Source organism: Furipterus horrens, unplaced genomic scaffold (genome assembly GCF_987537825.1).
Source record: "Furipterus horrens unplaced genomic scaffold, mFurHor1.1.pri manual_scaffold_7, whole genome shotgun sequence".
NCBI lineage: Eukaryota > Metazoa > Chordata > Mammalia > Chiroptera > Furipteridae > Furipterus > Furipterus horrens.
The window spans coordinates 34,535,032-34,556,269 of record NW_028327177.1 but is presented as its reverse complement, the minus strand read 5'-3'; the positions used below and the strand labels follow the sequence as shown (position 1 = coordinate 34,556,269).

Sequence of the window (21,238 nt, the reverse complement as noted above, 5' to 3'; positions counted from 1 at the left end):
AATGGGATCACTTGGGGAAGCAAACCCCAGGAAGTGAAGTCACTTTTTTGATAACAGACCCAAACAGAACTTGAAACCCTTGTAACCGGGCATTACATTCTAGTAAAGAAACCATAGCAAGCTCACTTGGCAAGAAACACTGTATAATGGAAGGTGTTGTCTTGTTCTCTTCTAGTAACTGGGGCTTAGTCATTGGGAATCCCCCAGGGTGAGAACCTCCCAAATGCAGCAGACATCGTTCCTAAAGTCTCCGACCATTTTCCAGGAGGTCCCCTAGGTGAAACCAGGCAGCCTAGGTTAGGACAATTCAGGCCACATTACACTTGTGGGCCCTTTCTGGGCAGTCCTGGTATCCTCCTCTTCATGTTGAGGGGAAGAGGGAGATGAAGAAAGTTCCTGTCCTGAGTGGGAACAGGTTACATAACCTGGTGGTCTTGTCCAAATCACATACCAGAACAAGGCTGACAGGATGAAAAAATTTTCTTAGGGGTGATTATCTGTGTGAATGCAGCTCCAAGGCCCTCAGATTAAAACAGTTTTTTCCTCCTTGGAGAAGGTTTGAGCCAACTTTGTCATTGTGTGTGATACAGATCTCCACTGTCAGAGAGCAGCACCTGTCTCTTACTTGAAGTTCTGGGTGACTCAGCAATCACAACAGTGCCAGAACCAAGAGCATGGTGACAATAGGCCAACCAGAAGTGGAAGATGCAGCGGGCTTGTCCAGGGGGTCAGAGGTATATCCCAAAATATAGAGAGGATAACCACATGTCAGGACAGTCAGAGAGACCAAAGTAAGCAAGAGAAGTCAAGAGGAGCCAAATCAGAAGAGTGATGCTGGGAAATCCCTGAATTGGGCCCACCCTGGCTGCAAGGCACAATGGGAAGGACAATCACTGTGCAGGAACTGGCAACTTACGAAGCAGCCTAGTTTCTGACCTCATGTCTGAATAGCTCTAAAGAGTCCGAATATAACATAATTCTCAAATCTGAATCTTGTATCCTAGATTCACTCATTGCACAGTATGTGCCATGTCTTCACACTCAGAGGCTGGGCTAGGAACCTGAAATATTCTCAGAACCACGGTGTGGAATCCTCTCTCAAATGGCTAAGCAGTGATGACTATACCTGCAGAGTAAAGACTTGTTGTAAGCAGGATCTTGGGTTATTAAAATTGTAACATTCTCTTTCTTCTATGAAAATTTACTATTCTGACCCTGATAGTTTTTTAGGATATCAAGGACTTTAGCCACTTTTAAGGGAAAAGAAAATTCAGTGCTTGGTTGGGAGTAGACAGTATGGAGCAAACTTTGGCTGTGCTGAACAGGAGAGCTCCCACCTGGACAGACCTCCTGTGAAATCTCCTGTCCAACACATTCATCATGTCATTTAGAGATTCAAAGAGATATTTCCCTGGTCTTGTGAGTAGAATACTTGCTATCTAAAGATTCATATCACAAAGCAGCCACATGATGGACAATTATCTCTAATACTTTAGGCAGGGGGCAGCTTTTATTTTGCAGAGAGGTTTTCACATGAATAGGGAACGGGGGAAATGACAGAGGTAGACACAGGCAAAGGCTGGGACACAGAATTTTACAGGTCTGTGTCACAAAGAACATCTTCCTCTCTTATATTTGGTTCTTCTAGTGGATATTCATTACATACCAAATGAAAACAAAAAGGAAAAGCAAGTGAAAATTTCTTCAAGAGATTCTCTAAGGTTAGAAAACACGTTCTGAAGAAGGCAACTATTAAAGGAAGCTTGGAAGAGCACAGTGTCATTGTTCCAGAAAGACACACACTGCCCCCTGGTGGCTTGGTGAGAAATAACACAAGTGCTGCTGGGCTCGTGGCTCTGTTAGCAGTAGATGTCGACACCAAACTGAAACATCTTTCCAGGCTTCCATTTAAATTAAATTATAGTCTATAAGATTCTATGTTTGTGTTGTATGTTCCAGTACAAGTAATTGTCTTGCCATCTCTGAGTTTAAAAAAACATAGGCCAAGGCCCTGACTGCTGTGGCTCAGTGGATTGAGCGTCGGCCTGCAAGTCAAGTGTTGCTGGTTCGATTCCCAGTCAGGGCACATGACTAGGTTGCACGTTAGGTCCCCAGTTGGGGGCGCAGGTGAGAGGCAACCACACAGTGATGCTTCTCTCCCTCTCTTTCTCCTTTCCTCTCTCTCTAAAAATATATAAACAAACAAACAAATAAATAAATAAATTATTTTTTAAAAACCCCAAAACTATAGGCCAATTCTCAGTTGCAGTATTTCGGGGAGTATTATTGCACACCTGAGCCAGGCCCCAGGCCCCAGCATAGCAAATAGAGAAAGTGCTGGGAAGAGCTTTGTTTCCCTCACAGCTGTGTGTATTTGCTTAAAATAAATATTAGTATAACAACAAAAGCATATTTGTAAACTCACCCTGATCGTGTCAACGATAAGATTTTTTTTTAATTGGAAGACTATAATTCAGTATATCCTTATAATGTCATCAAAATTTATAGAAAAAAAAATGTTTAAGAATGTGATCGACCTGCATCCCATGGTCAGTTTTTTACTTTACATAAGCAATTATTTCACCCCTTCTGATTTCTACAAAATATATGTTTTATAGCTTCATAGTATTCATTTAAAAACTTGTATATGAATTACTTGGTTCATCATTCCTGCTTCCAGCTGCCTCCAGCCACAATACCTTTTTTTCTCTGAAAGTGCACTTCACCTGCAATCACCTCCAGACAGCTTCCAAATCTGGAATTATTGACTCAAATTCCAGAGCCATTCCACTTGATTATTTTCTCCCAGGACGTGACATGGTATGTCACACCATGTCTTATCGTTTTCTTTGGATGTGGAACTTCTCTCAGGCCAACTGCTACTAAATAAAATCACACTTTGTCTGTTAGTACAGTGCTTGGCATATTGTAAGTACTCATTGCTGGTATTAAAAACACTGTGAATCTGAATGAGTTACACACTGTGTCTGTAAAAAAGAAGGACATTTTACCTTTTGCAGTAGCAAGGATAGACCTGGAGATTACGGAGCTAAGTGAAATAAGTCAGTCAGAGAACAACATGATCTCACTTATATGTGGAATCTAATGAACAAAATAAACTGACAAACAAAATAGAAACAGAGGTATGGAGATGTGAAACAGACTGACAGCTGTCAGAGGGAAGAGGGGAACTGAGTGAAAAATGGTGAAGGGATTAGCCAAAAACGTATATGAGTATGTATGCATAACTCATAGACATAGACAACAATGTGGTGATGGTCAGGGGGAGGTTGTGGGGTGGCATCTGGGTGGAGGGGGGCAAAGGGGGAGAAATGAGGACATCTGTAATAGTGTCAACAATAAAAAACCAAAATTAGAAATGGAACTGCCTTATGACTGAGTGATCCACTTCTGGGAATATATATCAAAGAATCCCAAAACACTAGTTGGAAAGAATATATGCACCCCTGTCTAGTTTCATTGCAGCATTATTTACAATAGCCAAGATATGGAAGCAACACAAGTGCCCATCAATAGAGAAGTGGATAAAGAATTTGTTGTACATATATACAAAGTAATATTATTTGGCCATAAAAGAGAATAAAATCTTACCATTTGTGACAACATGGATGGACCTACAGGGTATTAGGCAAAGTGAAATAAGCCAGACAGAGACCATATAATTTCACTTATGTGTGGAATCTAAAAAGCAAAATAAACACACAAAGAAATAGAAACAGACTTACAAATACCCAAAACAGACTGATGAATGCCAGAGGGAAGAGGGGTTAGGGGGCTGGGTGAAAAGGATGAAAGGATTAAGTACAAATTGGTAGTTATACAATAGTCACATGGATGTGAAGTAAAGCATAAGGAATATCAACAATATTGTAGTAACTATGTATGGTGCTAAGTGAGTAGTGGAAATATTGAGGGGAGCACTTTGTAAAGAATATGATCGTCTAACCATTGTGCTGTACAACTGAAACTAATATAAAATAATGTTGAGTGCAAACTGTAATTGAAAAACAAAATGTTAAAAGTGGCTGTCCTTATTTTAAAAGGGGGAAGGTCATTTGGAACTTGACTAGTTAGGGACAAAAATAAATTATAAATGCTTCCAACACAAAATTTAAATCCACTGTATTTTTATACCCTAGTGAGTTTTTTAATGACTAAAGATCTCAGTGTCCATTTGTGTATTTCTCTCTATATATATGTTGTAAATGTGAAATAATTTTCTACAGCCAAATGGTATTGTTAAGATGAATTTAAAGGCAAGCACTTTTAAAAATTAAATATTCTAATATTCTCAGAAATATAGAAACTAATTCAAATGCTTTTTAAGTTTACGTGATCTAAGATATATCTTAAATGAATAAGCATTAGTTTAAGTTTGTTGGTTTCAGTAGAACAGACATGTCTTTTGAATTATTGATAATACTTATATTTTATATTATATTTATATTTTACTAAGGTTTTATAAAAATAAGCCCATGTTAATAATAGACTTTGATGTCAATAAAATGTGTTTCTAGAGGTTATAAAATATCCTCATAAATTTTCCAAGCTACAGAACGTTAATTGATTACCTCTTACCTTTCAGAAACTGAGGTTTTAAGGGTTAAAATCTCAATAAATAAAGGAATAGCTTTGTGATGTTCCAGAAGGGCCCCTGGAACACCTCAAAAAGATTTGTTTTTTTTTCTCCTTACAAAAAAGAAATCTTAAACTAATCAGGTTTGTTTTTTCATGTTAAATTGCATGGGAAGCATTGTAAAACAAGTGATAGTATTATATTGGCAAACTATGGCTGTACATTAAACAAACTAGCCAGGGGTATAGGAAACCCAGAATATTCACTTGGTTCTTCCCAACTCCTTGGCAATCCCTCCCCCCCCCAGTCTTTACATTCTTTATGCATCATACTGCATTTAAGCTTAACTTAAGTTAGATGAAGAGATTTATGAGCTGACATTATTGATAGGAAGCATCTTACATATTGCCAAGGTTTGGTAAAGTCACTTCAGAAAAATGCCAAATAGGTAACCACTTCCTTTCACAGCAAGCTCCCAGCAGACAAGGACTCTAGATTTCATTGACTGCCACAAAATTTAGTTTTCTTGGGGAAAGGACATCATTAAGATATTCTCCAATCTCATTGGAAGTGACATTTTCAGGCACCTAACCACAAAGGAACATTTACCCGTCTCTGAAACTCACCTCCACATACAATAGACATCAAAGTCTAGGATGACAGACAGAGGCAGACAGCCATCCCAAGGCATTGAGAAGGCCTGTAAACTTACAGATTGATATTGAACTCAGAATCCATTGTTTTACTGCCTTTATCTGTCTGGTAGTGACATTTGTGGACGATACTAAGCCTAACAAGCTCGGAGGAGGCCTGAATGACAGAACTTACAAACTCAGATACTGAACATAACTGCATAGTGTGGTTCCAACATAAATACTCCTAACTCAAAGCAGGTCATGGTGGTTAGTCATGTCCTAGGCCTGTAGCTCCCTTAGCAAAGGTCAATTTTTACCTTAAGTGAGCCTGCCTATTGTGTTTATGCATCTAAGATAACATACCTTTGAAACGTCAGAGCAATCTTCTTTTCCAGACCCCACAAGGCACAACTGCCAAGCACAGAGCAGACCACAGAAATTCTCATTGTAATTTTGTTGCCTGCATAGCCTATCTATGTACTATAAATGTTTATCATCCAGCATCTACCAATGTAAAAGAAGTATGTGTCTCTGTTTTGTTTTTATTCAATCCCAGAGATTTCCCCGCTTTGCTTTCTCCTGCCCCCTTAATCCACCACCATGGATTTCATCTAACCCTCCTTGTTTTCTAGTGTATAAAATAAGCTGCAAAACTGTCATTCTCATGTGCATTTTCTCAATCCATTGAGATCTTGCTTCTCAGTTATTGTCATCAATGTGGCTCAAATAAACTCATAAAAATTCTCTATTGGATTGAACATTTCTTATATCAACACTTTAGTCATAATAATAGTTATATATGTTCTTTGGGTTATTTTATATAGTCCAATTGTTTATGATTACCAAAGACGCATGTTGTATTAAATGTGGCGAGGTCGCGGAAGTAATTCCAGCAAGGAGAATGGGTCGGATGGAGGACTGCCGCACGCTCTGGCAGGTCAGCGAAGAGCTGTGCAGAGACCTCTCCTTTTATTGAGTTTTGCAAGTATAGAAATCAATAGGGAGGGTAAAGAATGAGCTCACAGGTACATTCTAATAATGATTACAATATACAATTACTTACTTGGGATTAAAACAATGGGAGGTTAATATATAAACTATGAAGAATGATTTCTATCAAAAGCAAAAATAGGAATTCAATCATCTATTCTTTTAAGATTATGGGAACAGCCACACTGTTCCTTAAACTTTAACAGAAAGCACACAGGGTTAAACACCACCTGTTCTTGGCTTTGTTTGGTTTCCTTGGCAACATCAGGAAAGATGGAGTACTCTGCAAGATTCCTTTTAAGTCACAGAATGTCTTGAAACCCTTAGCCTGAGCAGTCAAAGACTGTCGGCGCCAGCAAGTCCAGCTCGCCAGCTCGAATCATAGAGCACCCGGACCGAGAGGCATGAGTGCATGCCTCAGTTTAGGAACCTTGATTTCCAGCATCTCACGCATAAGATAACTGTTGATATTTTTTATGACTTATGTAAATGTCATACTAGATGTAAAATGCAGAAAAATGAGACAGAAGGCAAAACTGAGATCATGATCTTTTATAGGTTAGAGATAATCTGAAGTGTGTTTTCTCATTGAAGGCCATAAAACCTGGCTGCCTTCTGCTTACCTGTGCTTCCCTTTTTGGGAAAATTCAGCCTTAACTCCCAGTCCTTGGTAATAGTATTGCTCCATCCCCGATGGTCCACTCTCTCAACATGTTAACCTATGATCATTGGCATCAATTCAACACTAACAGGAATTCCTAATTTAGGGTGTGGTGAAGAAGAAAACTTAGTTCAGTGCAAACAGCTCAATTATGAAGCAGCAGTGCTGTAAGGAGGCCCTGGGGCAAGAAGTCCCTGTGGCAAGGGAGTCCTAGGGCCAGGCCCCTCTCCAGCTAGATAGCTCTGCTCTGCTCTGGGGTGCTCCACCTGCTCCCGTCCACTCTGCTCTGCCCTGTCCTGGTCTGCTTCACTCTGCTCTGGTGAGATGGCTTCCATGCTTTAGCTCCAGCTGGGTAAATGCAGTCGTCAGTGGAAAGGGAAAATGTTCTCCCAGAGCTGGAAGACAGCTAACTTATACAAAGTCCCTGACCCTGGGCCCTGATTGGTCCATGCTTATTAACATGAGGACTCCAAATCCTCAGAGTTTGATTGGTCAGAATGGAGCTGCTCTGATTGGTTAGTGAATATGTTGATGGAGATATAGCAGTGAAGCACCAATTGGACAGGGAAGTCTCAATTCTATTGGTTGAAATAGGATTCCAGGAAGTCCATTATAGAGTGCTGGCTCAGATGGCAGGACCAAATACAGTAAAGCAGTTCAGTGCAAGAGGCAGGCAGTTTAGTGCAGGTTTTCCCTGGAGTGCGGTTTGTGTGAGTGGCCCCTGTATAGAAATGGCTGTTAGGCTCTATTTTTAAAATTCGATGACAGTTGGCCACCAGGTGCTCTGCTTAGTAGGTATCTTTATTGTTGGGGTCCACAGGGAGTAAAGGCAGGAGGTATTTATGAGAAAAGTAAGGGAAACAATTGCATGAATAGAAGGAAGGAGTTTCTATAGCTGCTGATTAGTTAATATAGTGATGCCACTTCTAAATAACGTATTTAATTTTTAGCTTGGTTTTTTGTCATCTCTGCAAACAATACTTGGGATACAATTCGCTTTTAGGCCCAGTCCAAAGGTTATTCTGCTCAGTTTTAACATTCCAAAGGTTTGAGGAGTAAGACCTGCAAGGCAGTTTCCCTGCGATAGCAGCTCAAACTCCATTAAAACATTTTTTTAAAACTTATTTATTTTAGAGAGAGGAAAAGAGAGGGAGAGAAACATCGATTTTGTGGTTTCAATTATTTATGCATTGATTGGTTGATTCGCCCATGAGGGATAAGGGTTACTTTTCAGAATTTAAGGAGTTTGGTGGAGTGACCGCAACCCCACGAAGCTCCGTTATCACTTGACAGTGAAGAGCTAATCAAACCGATCCAGCGACACACATCACAAAGGTGAGAACTTCATCTTTATCATATGTCCTCAAAAGAGGCATTGCACTGTGCTCTTCAGTGATGTAAGATAACGTACAGACGTGTCACGTGGGCTAGCTAAAAAATGACAGTGAATTCCCACAACTCGGTAACAGATACCGAAACAGAAAAACTTATATTGATGACAATATCGGGGAACTACCCACCTAGCGGTACGATGGTTAAAATTACATAACAGATAAAACCCCCAAAACCCCTCTTGAAAGTGTAAACAATTAAATGTACCTGTATGTAACAGATATATGAGTTATAATCAACTCAGTAGGAACAGTGTGTTTTCAAAACTACAACTATTTCCAAACTATTTAACAGAAGTATATAGATATTAACCATGAGAATAAATATAATAATCCTATGGGAACATACTAAGAATAAATTAGGAAAATAGATGGTATATACACAACTCTCACGTTCGTAGGGCTCTCTTAATTTTATACTTTACTCCTCTGCTGACCCCTAAACTCCACCTTGCGATGGCCCTCGACTATTGCAAACGGGTGTGTGAGAAATGGGACCTCTAGCTTCAACCTCGGTGAAGATAGGACTGAAATGATCTGAAATTTTGGGTGTTGACTGAGAAAGGGGCAAAATCTGAAAACACCCTGGTTTCTTGTTGTCCTTAAATGGATTCCTAGAAGCGTTCCGCAGAGCAGGACGTGACCGTCCAGCTCATGGGAGAATATTCTGGGCCCTGTTAGATTGTCTGCGCAGGAGGCTCCTCTTTCCCTTCCTCCTGCCTGTCATTGGTGAACCTGCATTCACGTCCTGCTGTGCACCAAATCTCCCGTGGCCTCAGCAACCTAGAAGTAAGAGAGAGAGACATTTCAAACACGCCACTCTCCAGGTAGGAAGATTGCCTCAATTCTCAGTCACTTGTAGCCCGAGTGTAGACTACCCTATAAATCCTATTTTATCTCTAATTCTCCATCCTCAACCTCATTCAGGAACCATATGTATACACACACACACACACACACACACACACACACACACACACACACACACATATATATATATATATATTGCCCTGGCTGGTTTAGCTCAGTGGATTGAGCGTCGGCCTGCGAGCTAAGTGTCGCTGGTTCGATCTTCCAGTCAGGGTACATCAGAGAAGGAAAACTCTGACTCCAAAAAACCTCCGCTGCCTTGCGGCATACCTCTTCAGGGGAAAGGCTAAGGGAGTAAACCCCGACAGAAAATCCGGAGCCGGAGTCCCTAAGGCGGTTTGACGTTGTAGTCAACACCGGCAACTCCTGCGGCGCACCTGAACCCAAGCTGTATTGACTCCGTCTTTCCCTTGGATCCTTCAGCTGCGAAGAGAGGGGGGGTCTGCTGCATGGGCAACAGCAGACCCTCCATATTACCCTGCCCAGGCTCTGTAGCTTCAGCGTCATCGCAAGATGTCAATTCAACACGGGAGGAGACAGATACTACCATGTCACTCCCTAGTCGGACTGCACAGCCATTCTCGGCGGTGCAGATAGACTCTTAAGAAGCTACACCATCGTCTCTCGAGACGGACGGCTGCCGACGAATATATATATATATGCCCTGGCTGGTTTGGCTCAGTGAATTGAGCGTCGGCCTGCGAGCTAAGTGTCGCTGGTTCGATCTTCCAGTCAGGGCACATGAGAGAAGGAAAACTCTGACTCCAAAAAACCTCCGCTGCCTTGCGGCATACCTCTTCAGGGGAAAGGCTAAGGGAGTAAACCCCGACAGAAAATCCGGAGCCGGAGTCCCTAAGGCGGTTTGACGTTGTAGTCAACACCGGCAACTCCTGCGGCGCACCTGAAGCCAAGCTGTATTGACTCCGTCTTTCCCTTGGACCCTTCAGCTGCGAAGAGAGGGGGGGTCTGATGCATGGGCAACAGCAGACCCTCCATATCACCCTGCCCAGGCTCTGTAGCTTCAGCTTCACTGGAGAGGACACTCCAGCGTCATCACAAGATGTCGATTCAACACGGGAGGAGACAGATACCGTGTCACTCCCGAGTCGGACTGCACAGCCATTCTCGGCGGTGCAGATAGACTCTTAAGAAGCTACACCATCGTCTCTCGAGACGGACGGCTGCCGACGACGACGACGACGGTTGATTCTTATATGTGCCCTGACCGGAGATCAAACCCACAATCTTGGCATATCTTAAGGATGCTCTAACCAACTGGGATACCTGGCTGGGGCTCAAACTCCATTATAAAGTGCCTTTGTTTATATTACTTTTCACACCTTTAAAACAATGAACAACTTAAAACCTACTGTTTTATTGATTCAACACAAAGATTCCTACTGATAGTCATCAATGGTTTTATTGACATGTTTGATTTTCCTTGGCAATGGGACCAAAAGTGAGGATTAAAACAGCAATGGAAAAAGAGAAAAAAAACCGAACGTCCAAAATGGTTCTCGCTATGTCATCTCTGCGCGCCTCACCGCAGCACCGACAGCCCAGAGCGCAGCTTTCTTGCTCAAGGGGCTCCCAGCCAACTAGTTAATCACCGGGCAGCAAACTCACAACCGCCGGCCCCGCCCCGCGCGCCCTCCGGCTCGGCTGCTCCCCCGTGCAGTTGGGAGTGTGTGTCACGGGCGCGCGCACGCACACAGCGTTCCATTCGCTTTTCTGCTCCTTCCAAAGCCTCGGCCTAAATCCGGTGCCGCCTTGAAGGCGGGGCTGGTTCCCAGCCTGGCCAATGGCGCCCAGGGTGAGGGTTGAAGTGTGGGAGGTGCCTGCCCGCGGATGGTGCAGGATTGTTCCCTCGTGTCCGGCTATCTGGTGGCCATGGAGGAAGGCTCGGCCGAAGAGCATGATGAAGAGGAGCAGCTGGTGAAAAGGCACCGCAAGGAGAAGAAGGAGTTGCAAGGTGAGGGCGGAGTGGGAACCTAGAAATCACCGGACAGGCCTGTCCCGGGGAATCTTGGGCTTGGAGTCTGCATTGTCCCAGACTTCCAAAGCATTCAGTGGCCTCGCTCCCTGCGCCTCCCCTGCCCCCGGGGACCCCTAATGCCCTAATCTTCAGTGCCTTCCACGTTGCGGGCGCGCCGCGTCCTTAGCCCCGCCGTCCCTCGAACGCCGGTGTCTGAGAACACCTCCTTCCCCGACTCCTTTTCTCGTTCCTGCCCCAGGCCCTTGGCCCTAAATGGGTGCTTTTAATAGCTTACTCCAGTTTTAAGTTCTTAGAAGTATTGTAAAGATTTAGAAACTAAAGTCATTTTTTTTCTTTTATTTGACCCCAGCAAACTCGCAGTTATGTTAATGAGACTTTTGGGGAGGGGGAGGGGCAATTCAGCTTCATCTGGGCTGTTCTCTGTAATTGTCTGATTGTTACAAAATTATTATTCTTGTTTACATAATTACCTTTTCTATATCCTCTCCCTTTACCATTGCCTTATTGTTCCTATTTCTCATTTCCTCTTAACCGCTGAGTTTTTGACTTCAAGTTTTTGGTGGCTTTTCAGCCAAAATTCAAGGTATGAAGAATGCTGTTCCCAAGAATGACAAAAAGAGGAGGAAGCAACTCACTGAAGATGTTGCTAAGCTGGAAGCAGAAATGGAACAGAAACACAGAGAGGAACTGGAGCAATTGAAGCTGACTTCTAAGGAGAGTCAAGTATGCTTCTCTTTGCCTACAGCATTTGAAAGCAACTGTCCACTTCTGTTAAACCATTTACTACATAAAATCATAAATTTGGAAGGAAATGAAGTCAATCATGCTCATGCATAACCTTCGTTAGTCTGGTGACCAGGTTTACAAAGTAATGTGTTTTTGTAGGGGCGGTCAGCCAAGAAAGTGCATTTTAACTATGTACTTGCCCAGAAGATGAACAGATTGATAAAGTGGACCAGAGAAAGCTTCACCAAGTGCAATTTGGAAGTACAGACATTTAGTTCCAAAATTGCCATTAAATATGACTGTAACCTGGGGAAAGTTACTTAAACTTCCTGAGCATAAAGTTTTCCACATATAATGATACAAATGTGTCTGAGTGAAGATTTTGTATGAATCAAATGGGACAATGAATGTGAAATCATTTTTATGATATAAAAGTGCTTTATGTACAAGTTGTTATTAATGAAGATTACTGATGTTTGTTGGGTAAATTGGAGCATACTGTCATCATTTTAACTTAAATTTACTTTATTATTGTAGCTAATATATTGTGTGCCAAGCACTATGTTTAATATATTACATGCAATATTTCATAAATTCTCATAAGTAACACACTATGAGGTATTACCTATGAAGTAAGTGTAGATAATCCTATTTTCAAGTGGGGGCAGACTCAGAGTACTGTAACAACATTGTCCTGAATTCATAGCATCCATTAAATGCCAAAGCCAGAGCTGACTTACCCCAGGATGTGAATATTGAGTTCTGATTTTGTATAGTGGTGGTCGTTTATTGCCTAGGTTTTGGATACCAAGGTTCAGACTCCATAACCTCACTCCTTAGTGGTAGTTAGAAAGTTCTTTATGTCTATGCAACATTTTTCTACCATAATTTTATTTGGTTTATTTTTGGTCTGCTGTTGACAAGGAAAATGGCTTGTCTGTACTGATTTACAGTGGTGGGTGTATTAAACATAGTCTCATTTTCTTTAACGTTATTAGCCAGTCATAAGGATACTGGCCTTCCAAGCCCTTAATATATTTTATTTCCAAGTCACAAGGCTCGGTGCTCCAGGTGTTAAACTGTGTTGTCACAAACATGGTACTATTCCTATTTGTCTCCCAATTTCTTCTATTAGTGAGATTGTTTCTTTACTGTCTCAGGTCTTTCAGCTTTGAGATTTCTTCCCTAAGTTTCCAGGGACAAAAATGTTTGGTTCTTAAGCTACATCTTGTCCAACTGTTAAAATGCAAACTCCCTTTCTACTTTGAACTATTATCATTTTCATTGACTTGAGCTTGTTTTCTTTCTGAAAGCTGCCTGAATTCTTGTTATTGCTTTCTCTCTCTCTTTTTTTTTTCAGATGCTTCTCTGCATCTTGCCTATTATCAGTATAGCAATTTATAAGTTTTAACAGATTCTTCTGAAAAATATGAGGATACTAATTTCACTGAAGTTGATAACCACTCTTTGAAATCTTAATCTGATTTTGATTGTTTGGATCACCTTGGAGTGTGCTGACTAACTTTGTTGTTATTAGAGGCATTATTTGCATTAATAAAATACTAGCTACTAATCCTGGTATAAGTCTAACATCTGTTTTCTTACTTCAGCAAATACATAATCCCCATTTAATAATTAAGATTGGTTGTAATAAGTTAATGATACTTATAAGTTAAATTCTACCTATAGTTGTGAGTTAGATGGAAAAGGTTAGAAAAAGCTCATCTTGTTACTAGGATAAAGAAGCAGCGTTCATCAGGTTCTGGTTAATTATGATGGAGAAAGACCTGCCGCATTTGAGGTTATGAAAATAGTAATGAACTGAGCCTGCACAGGACCTTGTATGTCCTATAAGTACTATCAGCATTTAGAGAAGGGAAAAATAGAATGTTGAATGAGTTGACCCTTAAAAGAAGTATTTAGGTTAATGGAGTTAGGCATGCCAAGAAGGAAGAAAAGTGTGCGGGGATGAACATTTTCTTTGAAGAGCTGTAAGGAAACTTCTTGGGAATCTTACAAATTCTCCCTTACAAGTAAGAGAAAGGAATTAAAACTATGCTATCTGATACTTACCTAGTGCTATTACTCAAATTTGAATTGTGGGATTACACCTGTTTCTCATTTTCAGTAATAAAGTAGTAATCTGATACTTTGAATATCTTTTATTAACTAGTTACTGCTTTCTGTTTTCTGCAGAGAGATTTTGATGCTGTTAACATTTCAAACTTGGTTCTGGAGAATCAGCCGCCTCGGATATCAAGAGCACAAAAGAGACGGGTATGAAAGTCACGTTCCAAGTATTTAAGTCAGTGCTGTGTGCTCAGTACCTTCATAGGTGTTCTATGAAACGAGAGTATCCTTGTCAAAGGACCTGAGTGAACATTTATGAAGCACTTACATGTGCCAGATACTGTGCTAGGGCTTATAGATTATATGAAATCTCGTTAATCTTGACAGGAATCCTATGAAGTAGGATTTCTTATCCCCATTTGATACAGAAGAAAATAGGCCTAAGGCAATAGAATGTAACATAATTCAGTTTGTAGTTATTATAGAAGAGTGGGCTAGGAAGGGGGATGTGCAAAGGATATTTTTTACAAACATGTTATCCCAGACTTAGCAATGCAGAGTCTTCACAGTGTGGGCCTAGGTGATTCTGGTGCACAGCTTTGCTTAAGAACTTTAGTAGTAAAGGCTGAAACAAGGATTTGGACCTAGAAATTAAGCAAGATATATAGGTGTACACAATTCTCAGAGAATTATGTTTCCTATGTAATAGCTAATTACAGTGAAAATTCAGAGAAGTGTTGAAGAAAGAAATTCTAAACCTAAAGAAAGTTTATTTTGAGCCGAGGTGTTGGGGTTAATTCTAGGAGCCAAATCTCAAAGGATTGAGATAAGCCCCAGGGAGTAGCAGTTTTGCAGTTAATTTTCTACCTTGGAAGCAAAGGAGAAGACATAAGAAAGGTTATGTGAAATCCATTGGGGGCAGAATCAAGAGGCAAAAGAAAGCAAAGCAGGAACTCTCTTTAAGATTGGATAAAAAATAAAATGCAGAGATACATGTTTCTTTTACATTGATAGATAGTTAACATTTAATGAACATAGTTTACAAAGGTATGTGGGTCAAAGATGAGGATGAGGAATGTTGAGGTCATCTGGCCCCATGCCAGCGTGTTTGTCTTTGAAGATCTGGAGAAGAAATCATTCTGACATTTCAGTAAGTTATTTTAGATGCACAAAAACAGTGGACAGGGCTTTTTTGGTGTAGAAATGAATCTGTCATATAGGCCTTAGGGCATGACTTCCCACCAGAAGTTGCTGAGTTAGAAATTTATTTTATTTTTTTAATGACCGCAACATCCCATGTGGTTATTTCCAGTTACTAAGCTTGTCAGGCTTGCCAGGGTCGCCTCTTTTTGTTTGCAGAAGGAAAAGTTCATTGTGCTAAGTGTTAAATAATGAGTTGGAATTTAAAGGAAATTTAGTTTAGATAGGATACTTAAAGTTTGAGAAACAACATAAACAAAAATGTGGGAATGAAATTTTGCATTATCAAAGAGCTATAAGGAAAAGGGCTAGTTTGCCCTTAAAGGAGTTCACAGGATAGAGCGTTCTGCAAGTGATGAGGTCATCAATATGATAGTGCTCGTGGGAAAAGGGAGAAAAATGGCAGAATGTTTTGAGAACCTTATATTTCTATCTTCATAATAAAAATTAAATTAGTCCTAATTATTATGAATTCCCTTTCCTACCTTGTCCTCTTCTTAGGACAAAAAAGCTGCATTGGAAAAGGAGCAGAAAGAAAGAATAGCTGAAGCCGAAATTGAGAACTTACATGGAGCTAGACATCTAGAAAGCGAAAAACTTGCTCAACTGTTGGCAGATAGACAATTGGAAGTTAAACAGGTTCCGTCCGATGGCCACTGTATGTACAGAGCCATTGAAGATCAACTGAAAGAGCGGGAGAGCCCTCTGACTGTAGCTGCCTTAAGAAGTCAAACTGCTAAATATATGCAAAGCCATATGGAAGACTTTCTGCCATTTTTAACAAACCCTAATACAGGAGCTATGTATACACCAGGTAATTTATTTTTCTTTAGTACGCCTTGTTTCAGTTGTGGTCATTGTCATTGTTAAATAAAGTACCTCCTGGGACTGAGAATAAGACAAATGGAATAGTCCTTATGGCAAAAATACCTCAAAATTGAGGTAGACTTATTTCCTCTAATTTTAATAGGTAGGAGTACATTTTGCTTTATTAAGTACCTAAGTACTTAATTATTTTGTAGTTAAAATATATTAGTCGTTTTATGTAAGATACTGATGCAAATAAGGTTAAATGCTTCCAAAATAACAAGTGGTGGCACGTTTTGATGCTATCTCTGCTATCTCTTAGGAGTTTCAGCTCAGTTTTACTTTTACTCTGATTCTCTTTTCAAATTTCTTATGGTCTTAAGGTAGAGCTGGTTTTATAGCGGCTACATTTTTATTTATTTTTTCAGTATATTCTTTCAAATGAAGGTTTAGGTCTTAAAATACATGTCAAGATAGTGAATAAGTTGACACTTGGGGAGTCATCGCTTGGGCTAAAGAGAGGGAAGTAGGCTTGTTAAGTAAAGGTCGTTGGGTCTCAGACTGAGGGAGGGAAGCAGAATGCTCTGCTCTTGGATGATAAGGTGGTGGAAAATTGTGCTGAGTTCAGTTTAGGTCTTGGAAGTGGGTTCAATTCTGGAGAGTACAGGTGGAGAAGAAGAAAGTTTCTAGCTTGAGCAGTTTTGTCAGGAATTCTGGGAGCAATAAAAGGAATGTTGTAACAGGAGTTAAGAAAATTATAAAGTGCTGTATTCTGCTTATTCTCTACAGAAGAGTTTGGAAAGTACTGTGATGATATTGTAAACACAGCTGCATGGGGAGGTCAGCTTGAGGTAAGTCTGTAATTTGTAGTGATTGTGGATTGTTAAATTATTTCTAAATCCCATCTGTAGTGTTCACACACTTTTCAGATGATCCCAGTTTCTCTTTGAATACTCCTTTTCTTTACATTCTTGCTGTTTTTCTACTGACAAAGCATTGAAATAAGGAGTTAATGTTCTTAGGCTTTTGAGTATGTACCTTCAGGAAGTGAAGCATTATTTCATTTTAAATAGCCCAGGTTTTGATTTCTAAGTTGGTGAGGCTAGTGTCGCATCTGCATAAGTGTTCCCATTTATTGTCTTGCTACTGGATATATGTTTGATTTTTTAAACTTAATGAAAGTTAAGTTACTTCACAGTAATATTTACCCTAATGGCTCAACTGATGAAAGGCAGTATTGGAAAAGTAACATATCCATTACATCAGATATAGAAAACAATATTTTTATGTGAAAGTACAGTCAAGTCCTACTATACCCATGTGTTACAAATGCGTTGTGAATTCCTAGTTGATAATGACAGACTGACTTGAAAGCAGTATTGATGCATTAAAATGCATGCGTTACAAAACAGTACATTTAGTCACTTGGAGGGACTTAATCAGGATTATTTTTTTAGCTCCAATTATTTATTTTACGTTGTTAACTTTATTACAATAACATAAAAGCCTAAGTGGTGATGAGGCAGCCTGGGTTATTAGAAAGTCAGGAGATAAGAGGAAAGGTTTTGGGTTTGGATTCTGGCTTTTTCTTCCACTGCTTAGTTTTGTGTGGGTGTTAGTCACCCTACAGAGCTTGAGTTTCCTAGTTATTGCATGGGGATAATAAAAACCCTGTGTATACTTGGGAGGTCATTTGTGGACACTTAAGTAAGGCAGGGAGTGAGTGCATGCATACAAGTTTATAAGCTAAATTGCCAGGGGAATGAATCTAGCAGTATTTTTAATACTGTGTAGAGATGTCCTGGCTAGTGTGGCTCAGTTAGAGTATTGTCCCATTCAGCAAAAGGTTGCAGGTTCAATTCCTGATCAGGCACATGCCCAGGTTGTGGGTTTTGTCCCTGGTCAGGGGTTGGGGCATGAGAGGCAACCAATCTGTTTCTTTCTCTCCTTCTCTCTCTCCCTTCCTTCACCTATCTCTATTTAAAAAAAAAAAAAAAAGTCAATGTCCTCAGGTGCAGATTTAAAAAATATATATTGTGCAGTGGTTAGATTAGTCATCTTGAATAGTTTGTGACTCTGAGTATTTCACTTTGAGAGCTATGTTCTTTAAAGGTATGACATAAATGCTTCTTCAAAATCTTGTTCTGAATATTTGTACCTTTCTGAGCCACCAGATGGAACTATTTCCATTCATTTTGTGGGCCTCTCCTAGGTTTCTAAAACTCAGGAAATTTTCATAGTAGTTTTGTGATTGCATTAGGAATAATTAAAGATACTTGAACTTTCTTATAAGGATCCCAAGTTAATAAGAGAATTAGAAACCTAAGTGACACTTTCTAATTCACAACAACCTTTTAAAAATCCTTTGAAGAACATTTCTCCTAAATTGTTCATCTCCAAATCCATTTGATATAAGATTTGCTGTTTTCTCAGTGAGGTAAACTTACGTTATGATTGAGAAAATCTTATATGATTTCTGAAGATGGAGAAGGGATGTTAGATTTCTAAAGTTTGCTTTGCACCCTTCATTCCAAGCCAGCTTTAAAAAAAAAAATGTTATTTTAGGTATGAGAAGAAAGTGCCTCTGAGGAACTTTATGAGATAGAGGTTAAATTTGCCACTGTGAAAACAGAATCTTTTTCATATTCCTAAAGTAATTTCTTACTTTCCTTTAAAACTTCCTAAAAGGACCGTTTCGTAGACAGAATGATCTTATAATGGGGCAAATACTTACATCAGTGCCCTACATTAAAGACTGTTAAATGATTCATTTGTTTATGAACTTCCTCAGTTTGCAGGTCATTTTATTCCCTTGTGCTTGCTTCAGGCAGGCCTCTTAACCTTTCTCCGCCTCAGATTCTAGGTCTTTAAAATAAGTATAACAGTAGTACCTGTCCCATAGGTTTTGTGAAGATTGTATGTATTAATAACTATTATTCATCCAGCTTTAAGCTCTGACTTTATATTTTATGGTATAAAATTACTTAAACTTGTGTATGAATTAGATGGAAATTCCATGAAAGGATAGTACAATTCATATACATGCCTCATTCTCTTTGCACCTTGAAAATTACAGAGTGGTGGCTGTCCACAGTAGTTGGCATGACAACCATCTGAAAAGCTTTAAGGAAAATAAACCTTTTTTTTGCTGTTCCTTCTTTAGCCCTCTCTCCTTCCAAAATTGTAATTGATTTGGTCTGATGCTTTAAGAGTGGTTTTTAAAAACTTTTTATACAGAAATTTTCAATTATATTCAAAAATAGAGAGCCTGTTATAATGAACCCAGTCTGCCCATCCCCTCACTTTATTTACTATGACATTGATATTTCTAAGAAGCTATTGTATGGCCAGGGTTTGAAAGTTCTGCATTTGATTTAATAAATATATTTATTTGTTAATTTAACAAATATGTATTAAGTACCTACTGTGTGCCAGGTTCTCCGTGTATATAGTGAGGAACAGGGAAGATCCTGCTCTGACTGGTTCCCCTATTCATGCATACCTCAGTAGCTTATGATTTCAATAAGATTTACATTTTCATTTATTTTTTCACTAATAAACTTTCTTTTCTATAGCTAAGAGCCCTGTCTCATATTTTACAAACACCAATAGAGATAATACAGGCAGATTCTCCTCCTATTGTAGTTGGCGAAGAATATCCAAAAAATCCATTAATACTTGTGTAAGTACCTAGAAATGTCTACTTTTATATTTTTCATTTAGACAAAAAGGCTTATTAAAACATTTGGGTTATTGTTGATTAATTTAAAAAACTATCTTCAGTAAAATTAATTACACTTATTTTGTGCTAAAGACAGTTATAGAATTAAAAGGCATTGTCCAAATATGTGAATTAGATAACAATGTATAGGGATTTATTTTTGCATATGAGTTAAGAATAAAGTCATTTCTAAAGGTTAGAAAGTTTTAGAAATAGTTTGCATATTGTCCTGGCTTGACATTGAAAATGCTAGAAGTTTCAACAAATGCAAAAGCTGAAACATATTCATGTTGCCTGATTGTTTATTTCTTAGAGATTCATGTTGCTTGATTGTTTATTCCTTAGAGATTGTTCTCCATATTGTAAAATTATTTTACATGATTGGGAAATCTCCTCCGAAACACAGCATGGAGAGTTTGCTATTGGCTTTTAGTGTTTATTAGCTAAACCTACTCAGGCGGTCCTTAATAGATTGGATTTAGGTAAAAAATTTAAGCTTATTAAGGACTCAGCATTTCAATCTTTTCTTTTCCCTCCAATGATTGTGTTTTGCCTGACTTACACTCAGCAGACAGGGGTAAAGGTCTTACTGACTGCTTATGCTTTTCACATGGTGTTGAACTTTTAAGTATTATGCCTCTGTAGTTTATTAAATGATACTTTTGTGAAGTGATTCATTCATAGTACTTGGTTTTATATGTCTAATAAACACTTATATACAAGGAATTACCTTCATTAAAACTAGTCATTTCTTTTTCTTTTTTTTTTTTTTTTTTTTTTTTTTCAGATATATGAGACATGCCTATGGCTTAGGAGAACATTACAATTCCGTTACATGGTTGGTGAACAGAGCTACTGAAAATTGCAGCTAGTTTACAAAGTGGTGTACAATTATGTTTTAGTACAGTGTGCGGATATGAGTATTCACACCAGGTGATGGATTGCTCTAAATGTCACTGAAAAACACAACTACCTTCAATTAGTTTTGTGGCAAAGCTGCTAACAGGTTTTTAAAAAAATGTCAGCGATAAACTAACCAGTGTGCCCTTATAAAAACACTTATAAGTCCATTGTGGAGAACATATTCATAGACCAAGACAGAACCCTGTTTGCTTATATTTTTATTATTATAGGATCCTGAACATTCTGTTGAAATAGAGCTGAAATATTTTACCAGAAGCTTTCAGTAACCATTTCAACGTAATTTTTCTTGAAGAAATGAGATGACTCAGTCATTTTATCATTGCAATAATAGGATGGTGACAGCAAATTTAATTAATGCTTATAAATAAACTTGATTGGCTGGGTCTCTCAAGTTAGAGCATCATCCTGACACACCAAGATTGCGGGTTCGAACCCTGATCAGGGCATGTACAAGAAACAACCTGTGAATGCATAAATAAGTGGAACCATAAATCAGTGTTTCTTCCTCCTCTCTCTAAAATCAATCAATAAAAATAAATAAGTAAATAAACTTGATTGTAGTAACCTTGGTATTGCTGTGATCAGTGCTGTGATCAATGCTATGAAGCTTTTTTATGACCTCATCAAAGTGAAGCTAAGAAGACTTGTTT

The 21,238-nt window shown here is 39.2% G+C and overlaps 1 protein-coding gene across 1 annotated transcript; it reads left to right on the top strand.

The window, feature by feature from the left end:
• Nucleotides 1-10,981: 10,981 nt before the first annotated feature.
• On the top strand, nt 10,982-21,152 carry OTUD6B (OTU deubiquitinase 6B). The gene is made up of 7 exons (XM_090283578.1): nt 10,982-11,116; nt 11,712-11,863; nt 14,063-14,143; nt 15,638-15,950; nt 16,733-16,794; nt 19,519-19,625; nt 20,452-21,152. The coding sequence occupies exons 1-7, from the start codon at nt 10,993-10,995 to the stop codon at nt 20,534-20,536; spliced, it is 924 nt and encodes a 307-aa protein (XP_090139704.1). The 5' UTR covers nt 10,982-10,992; the 3' UTR covers nt 20,537-21,152.
• Nucleotides 21,153-21,238: the final 86 nt, after the last annotated feature.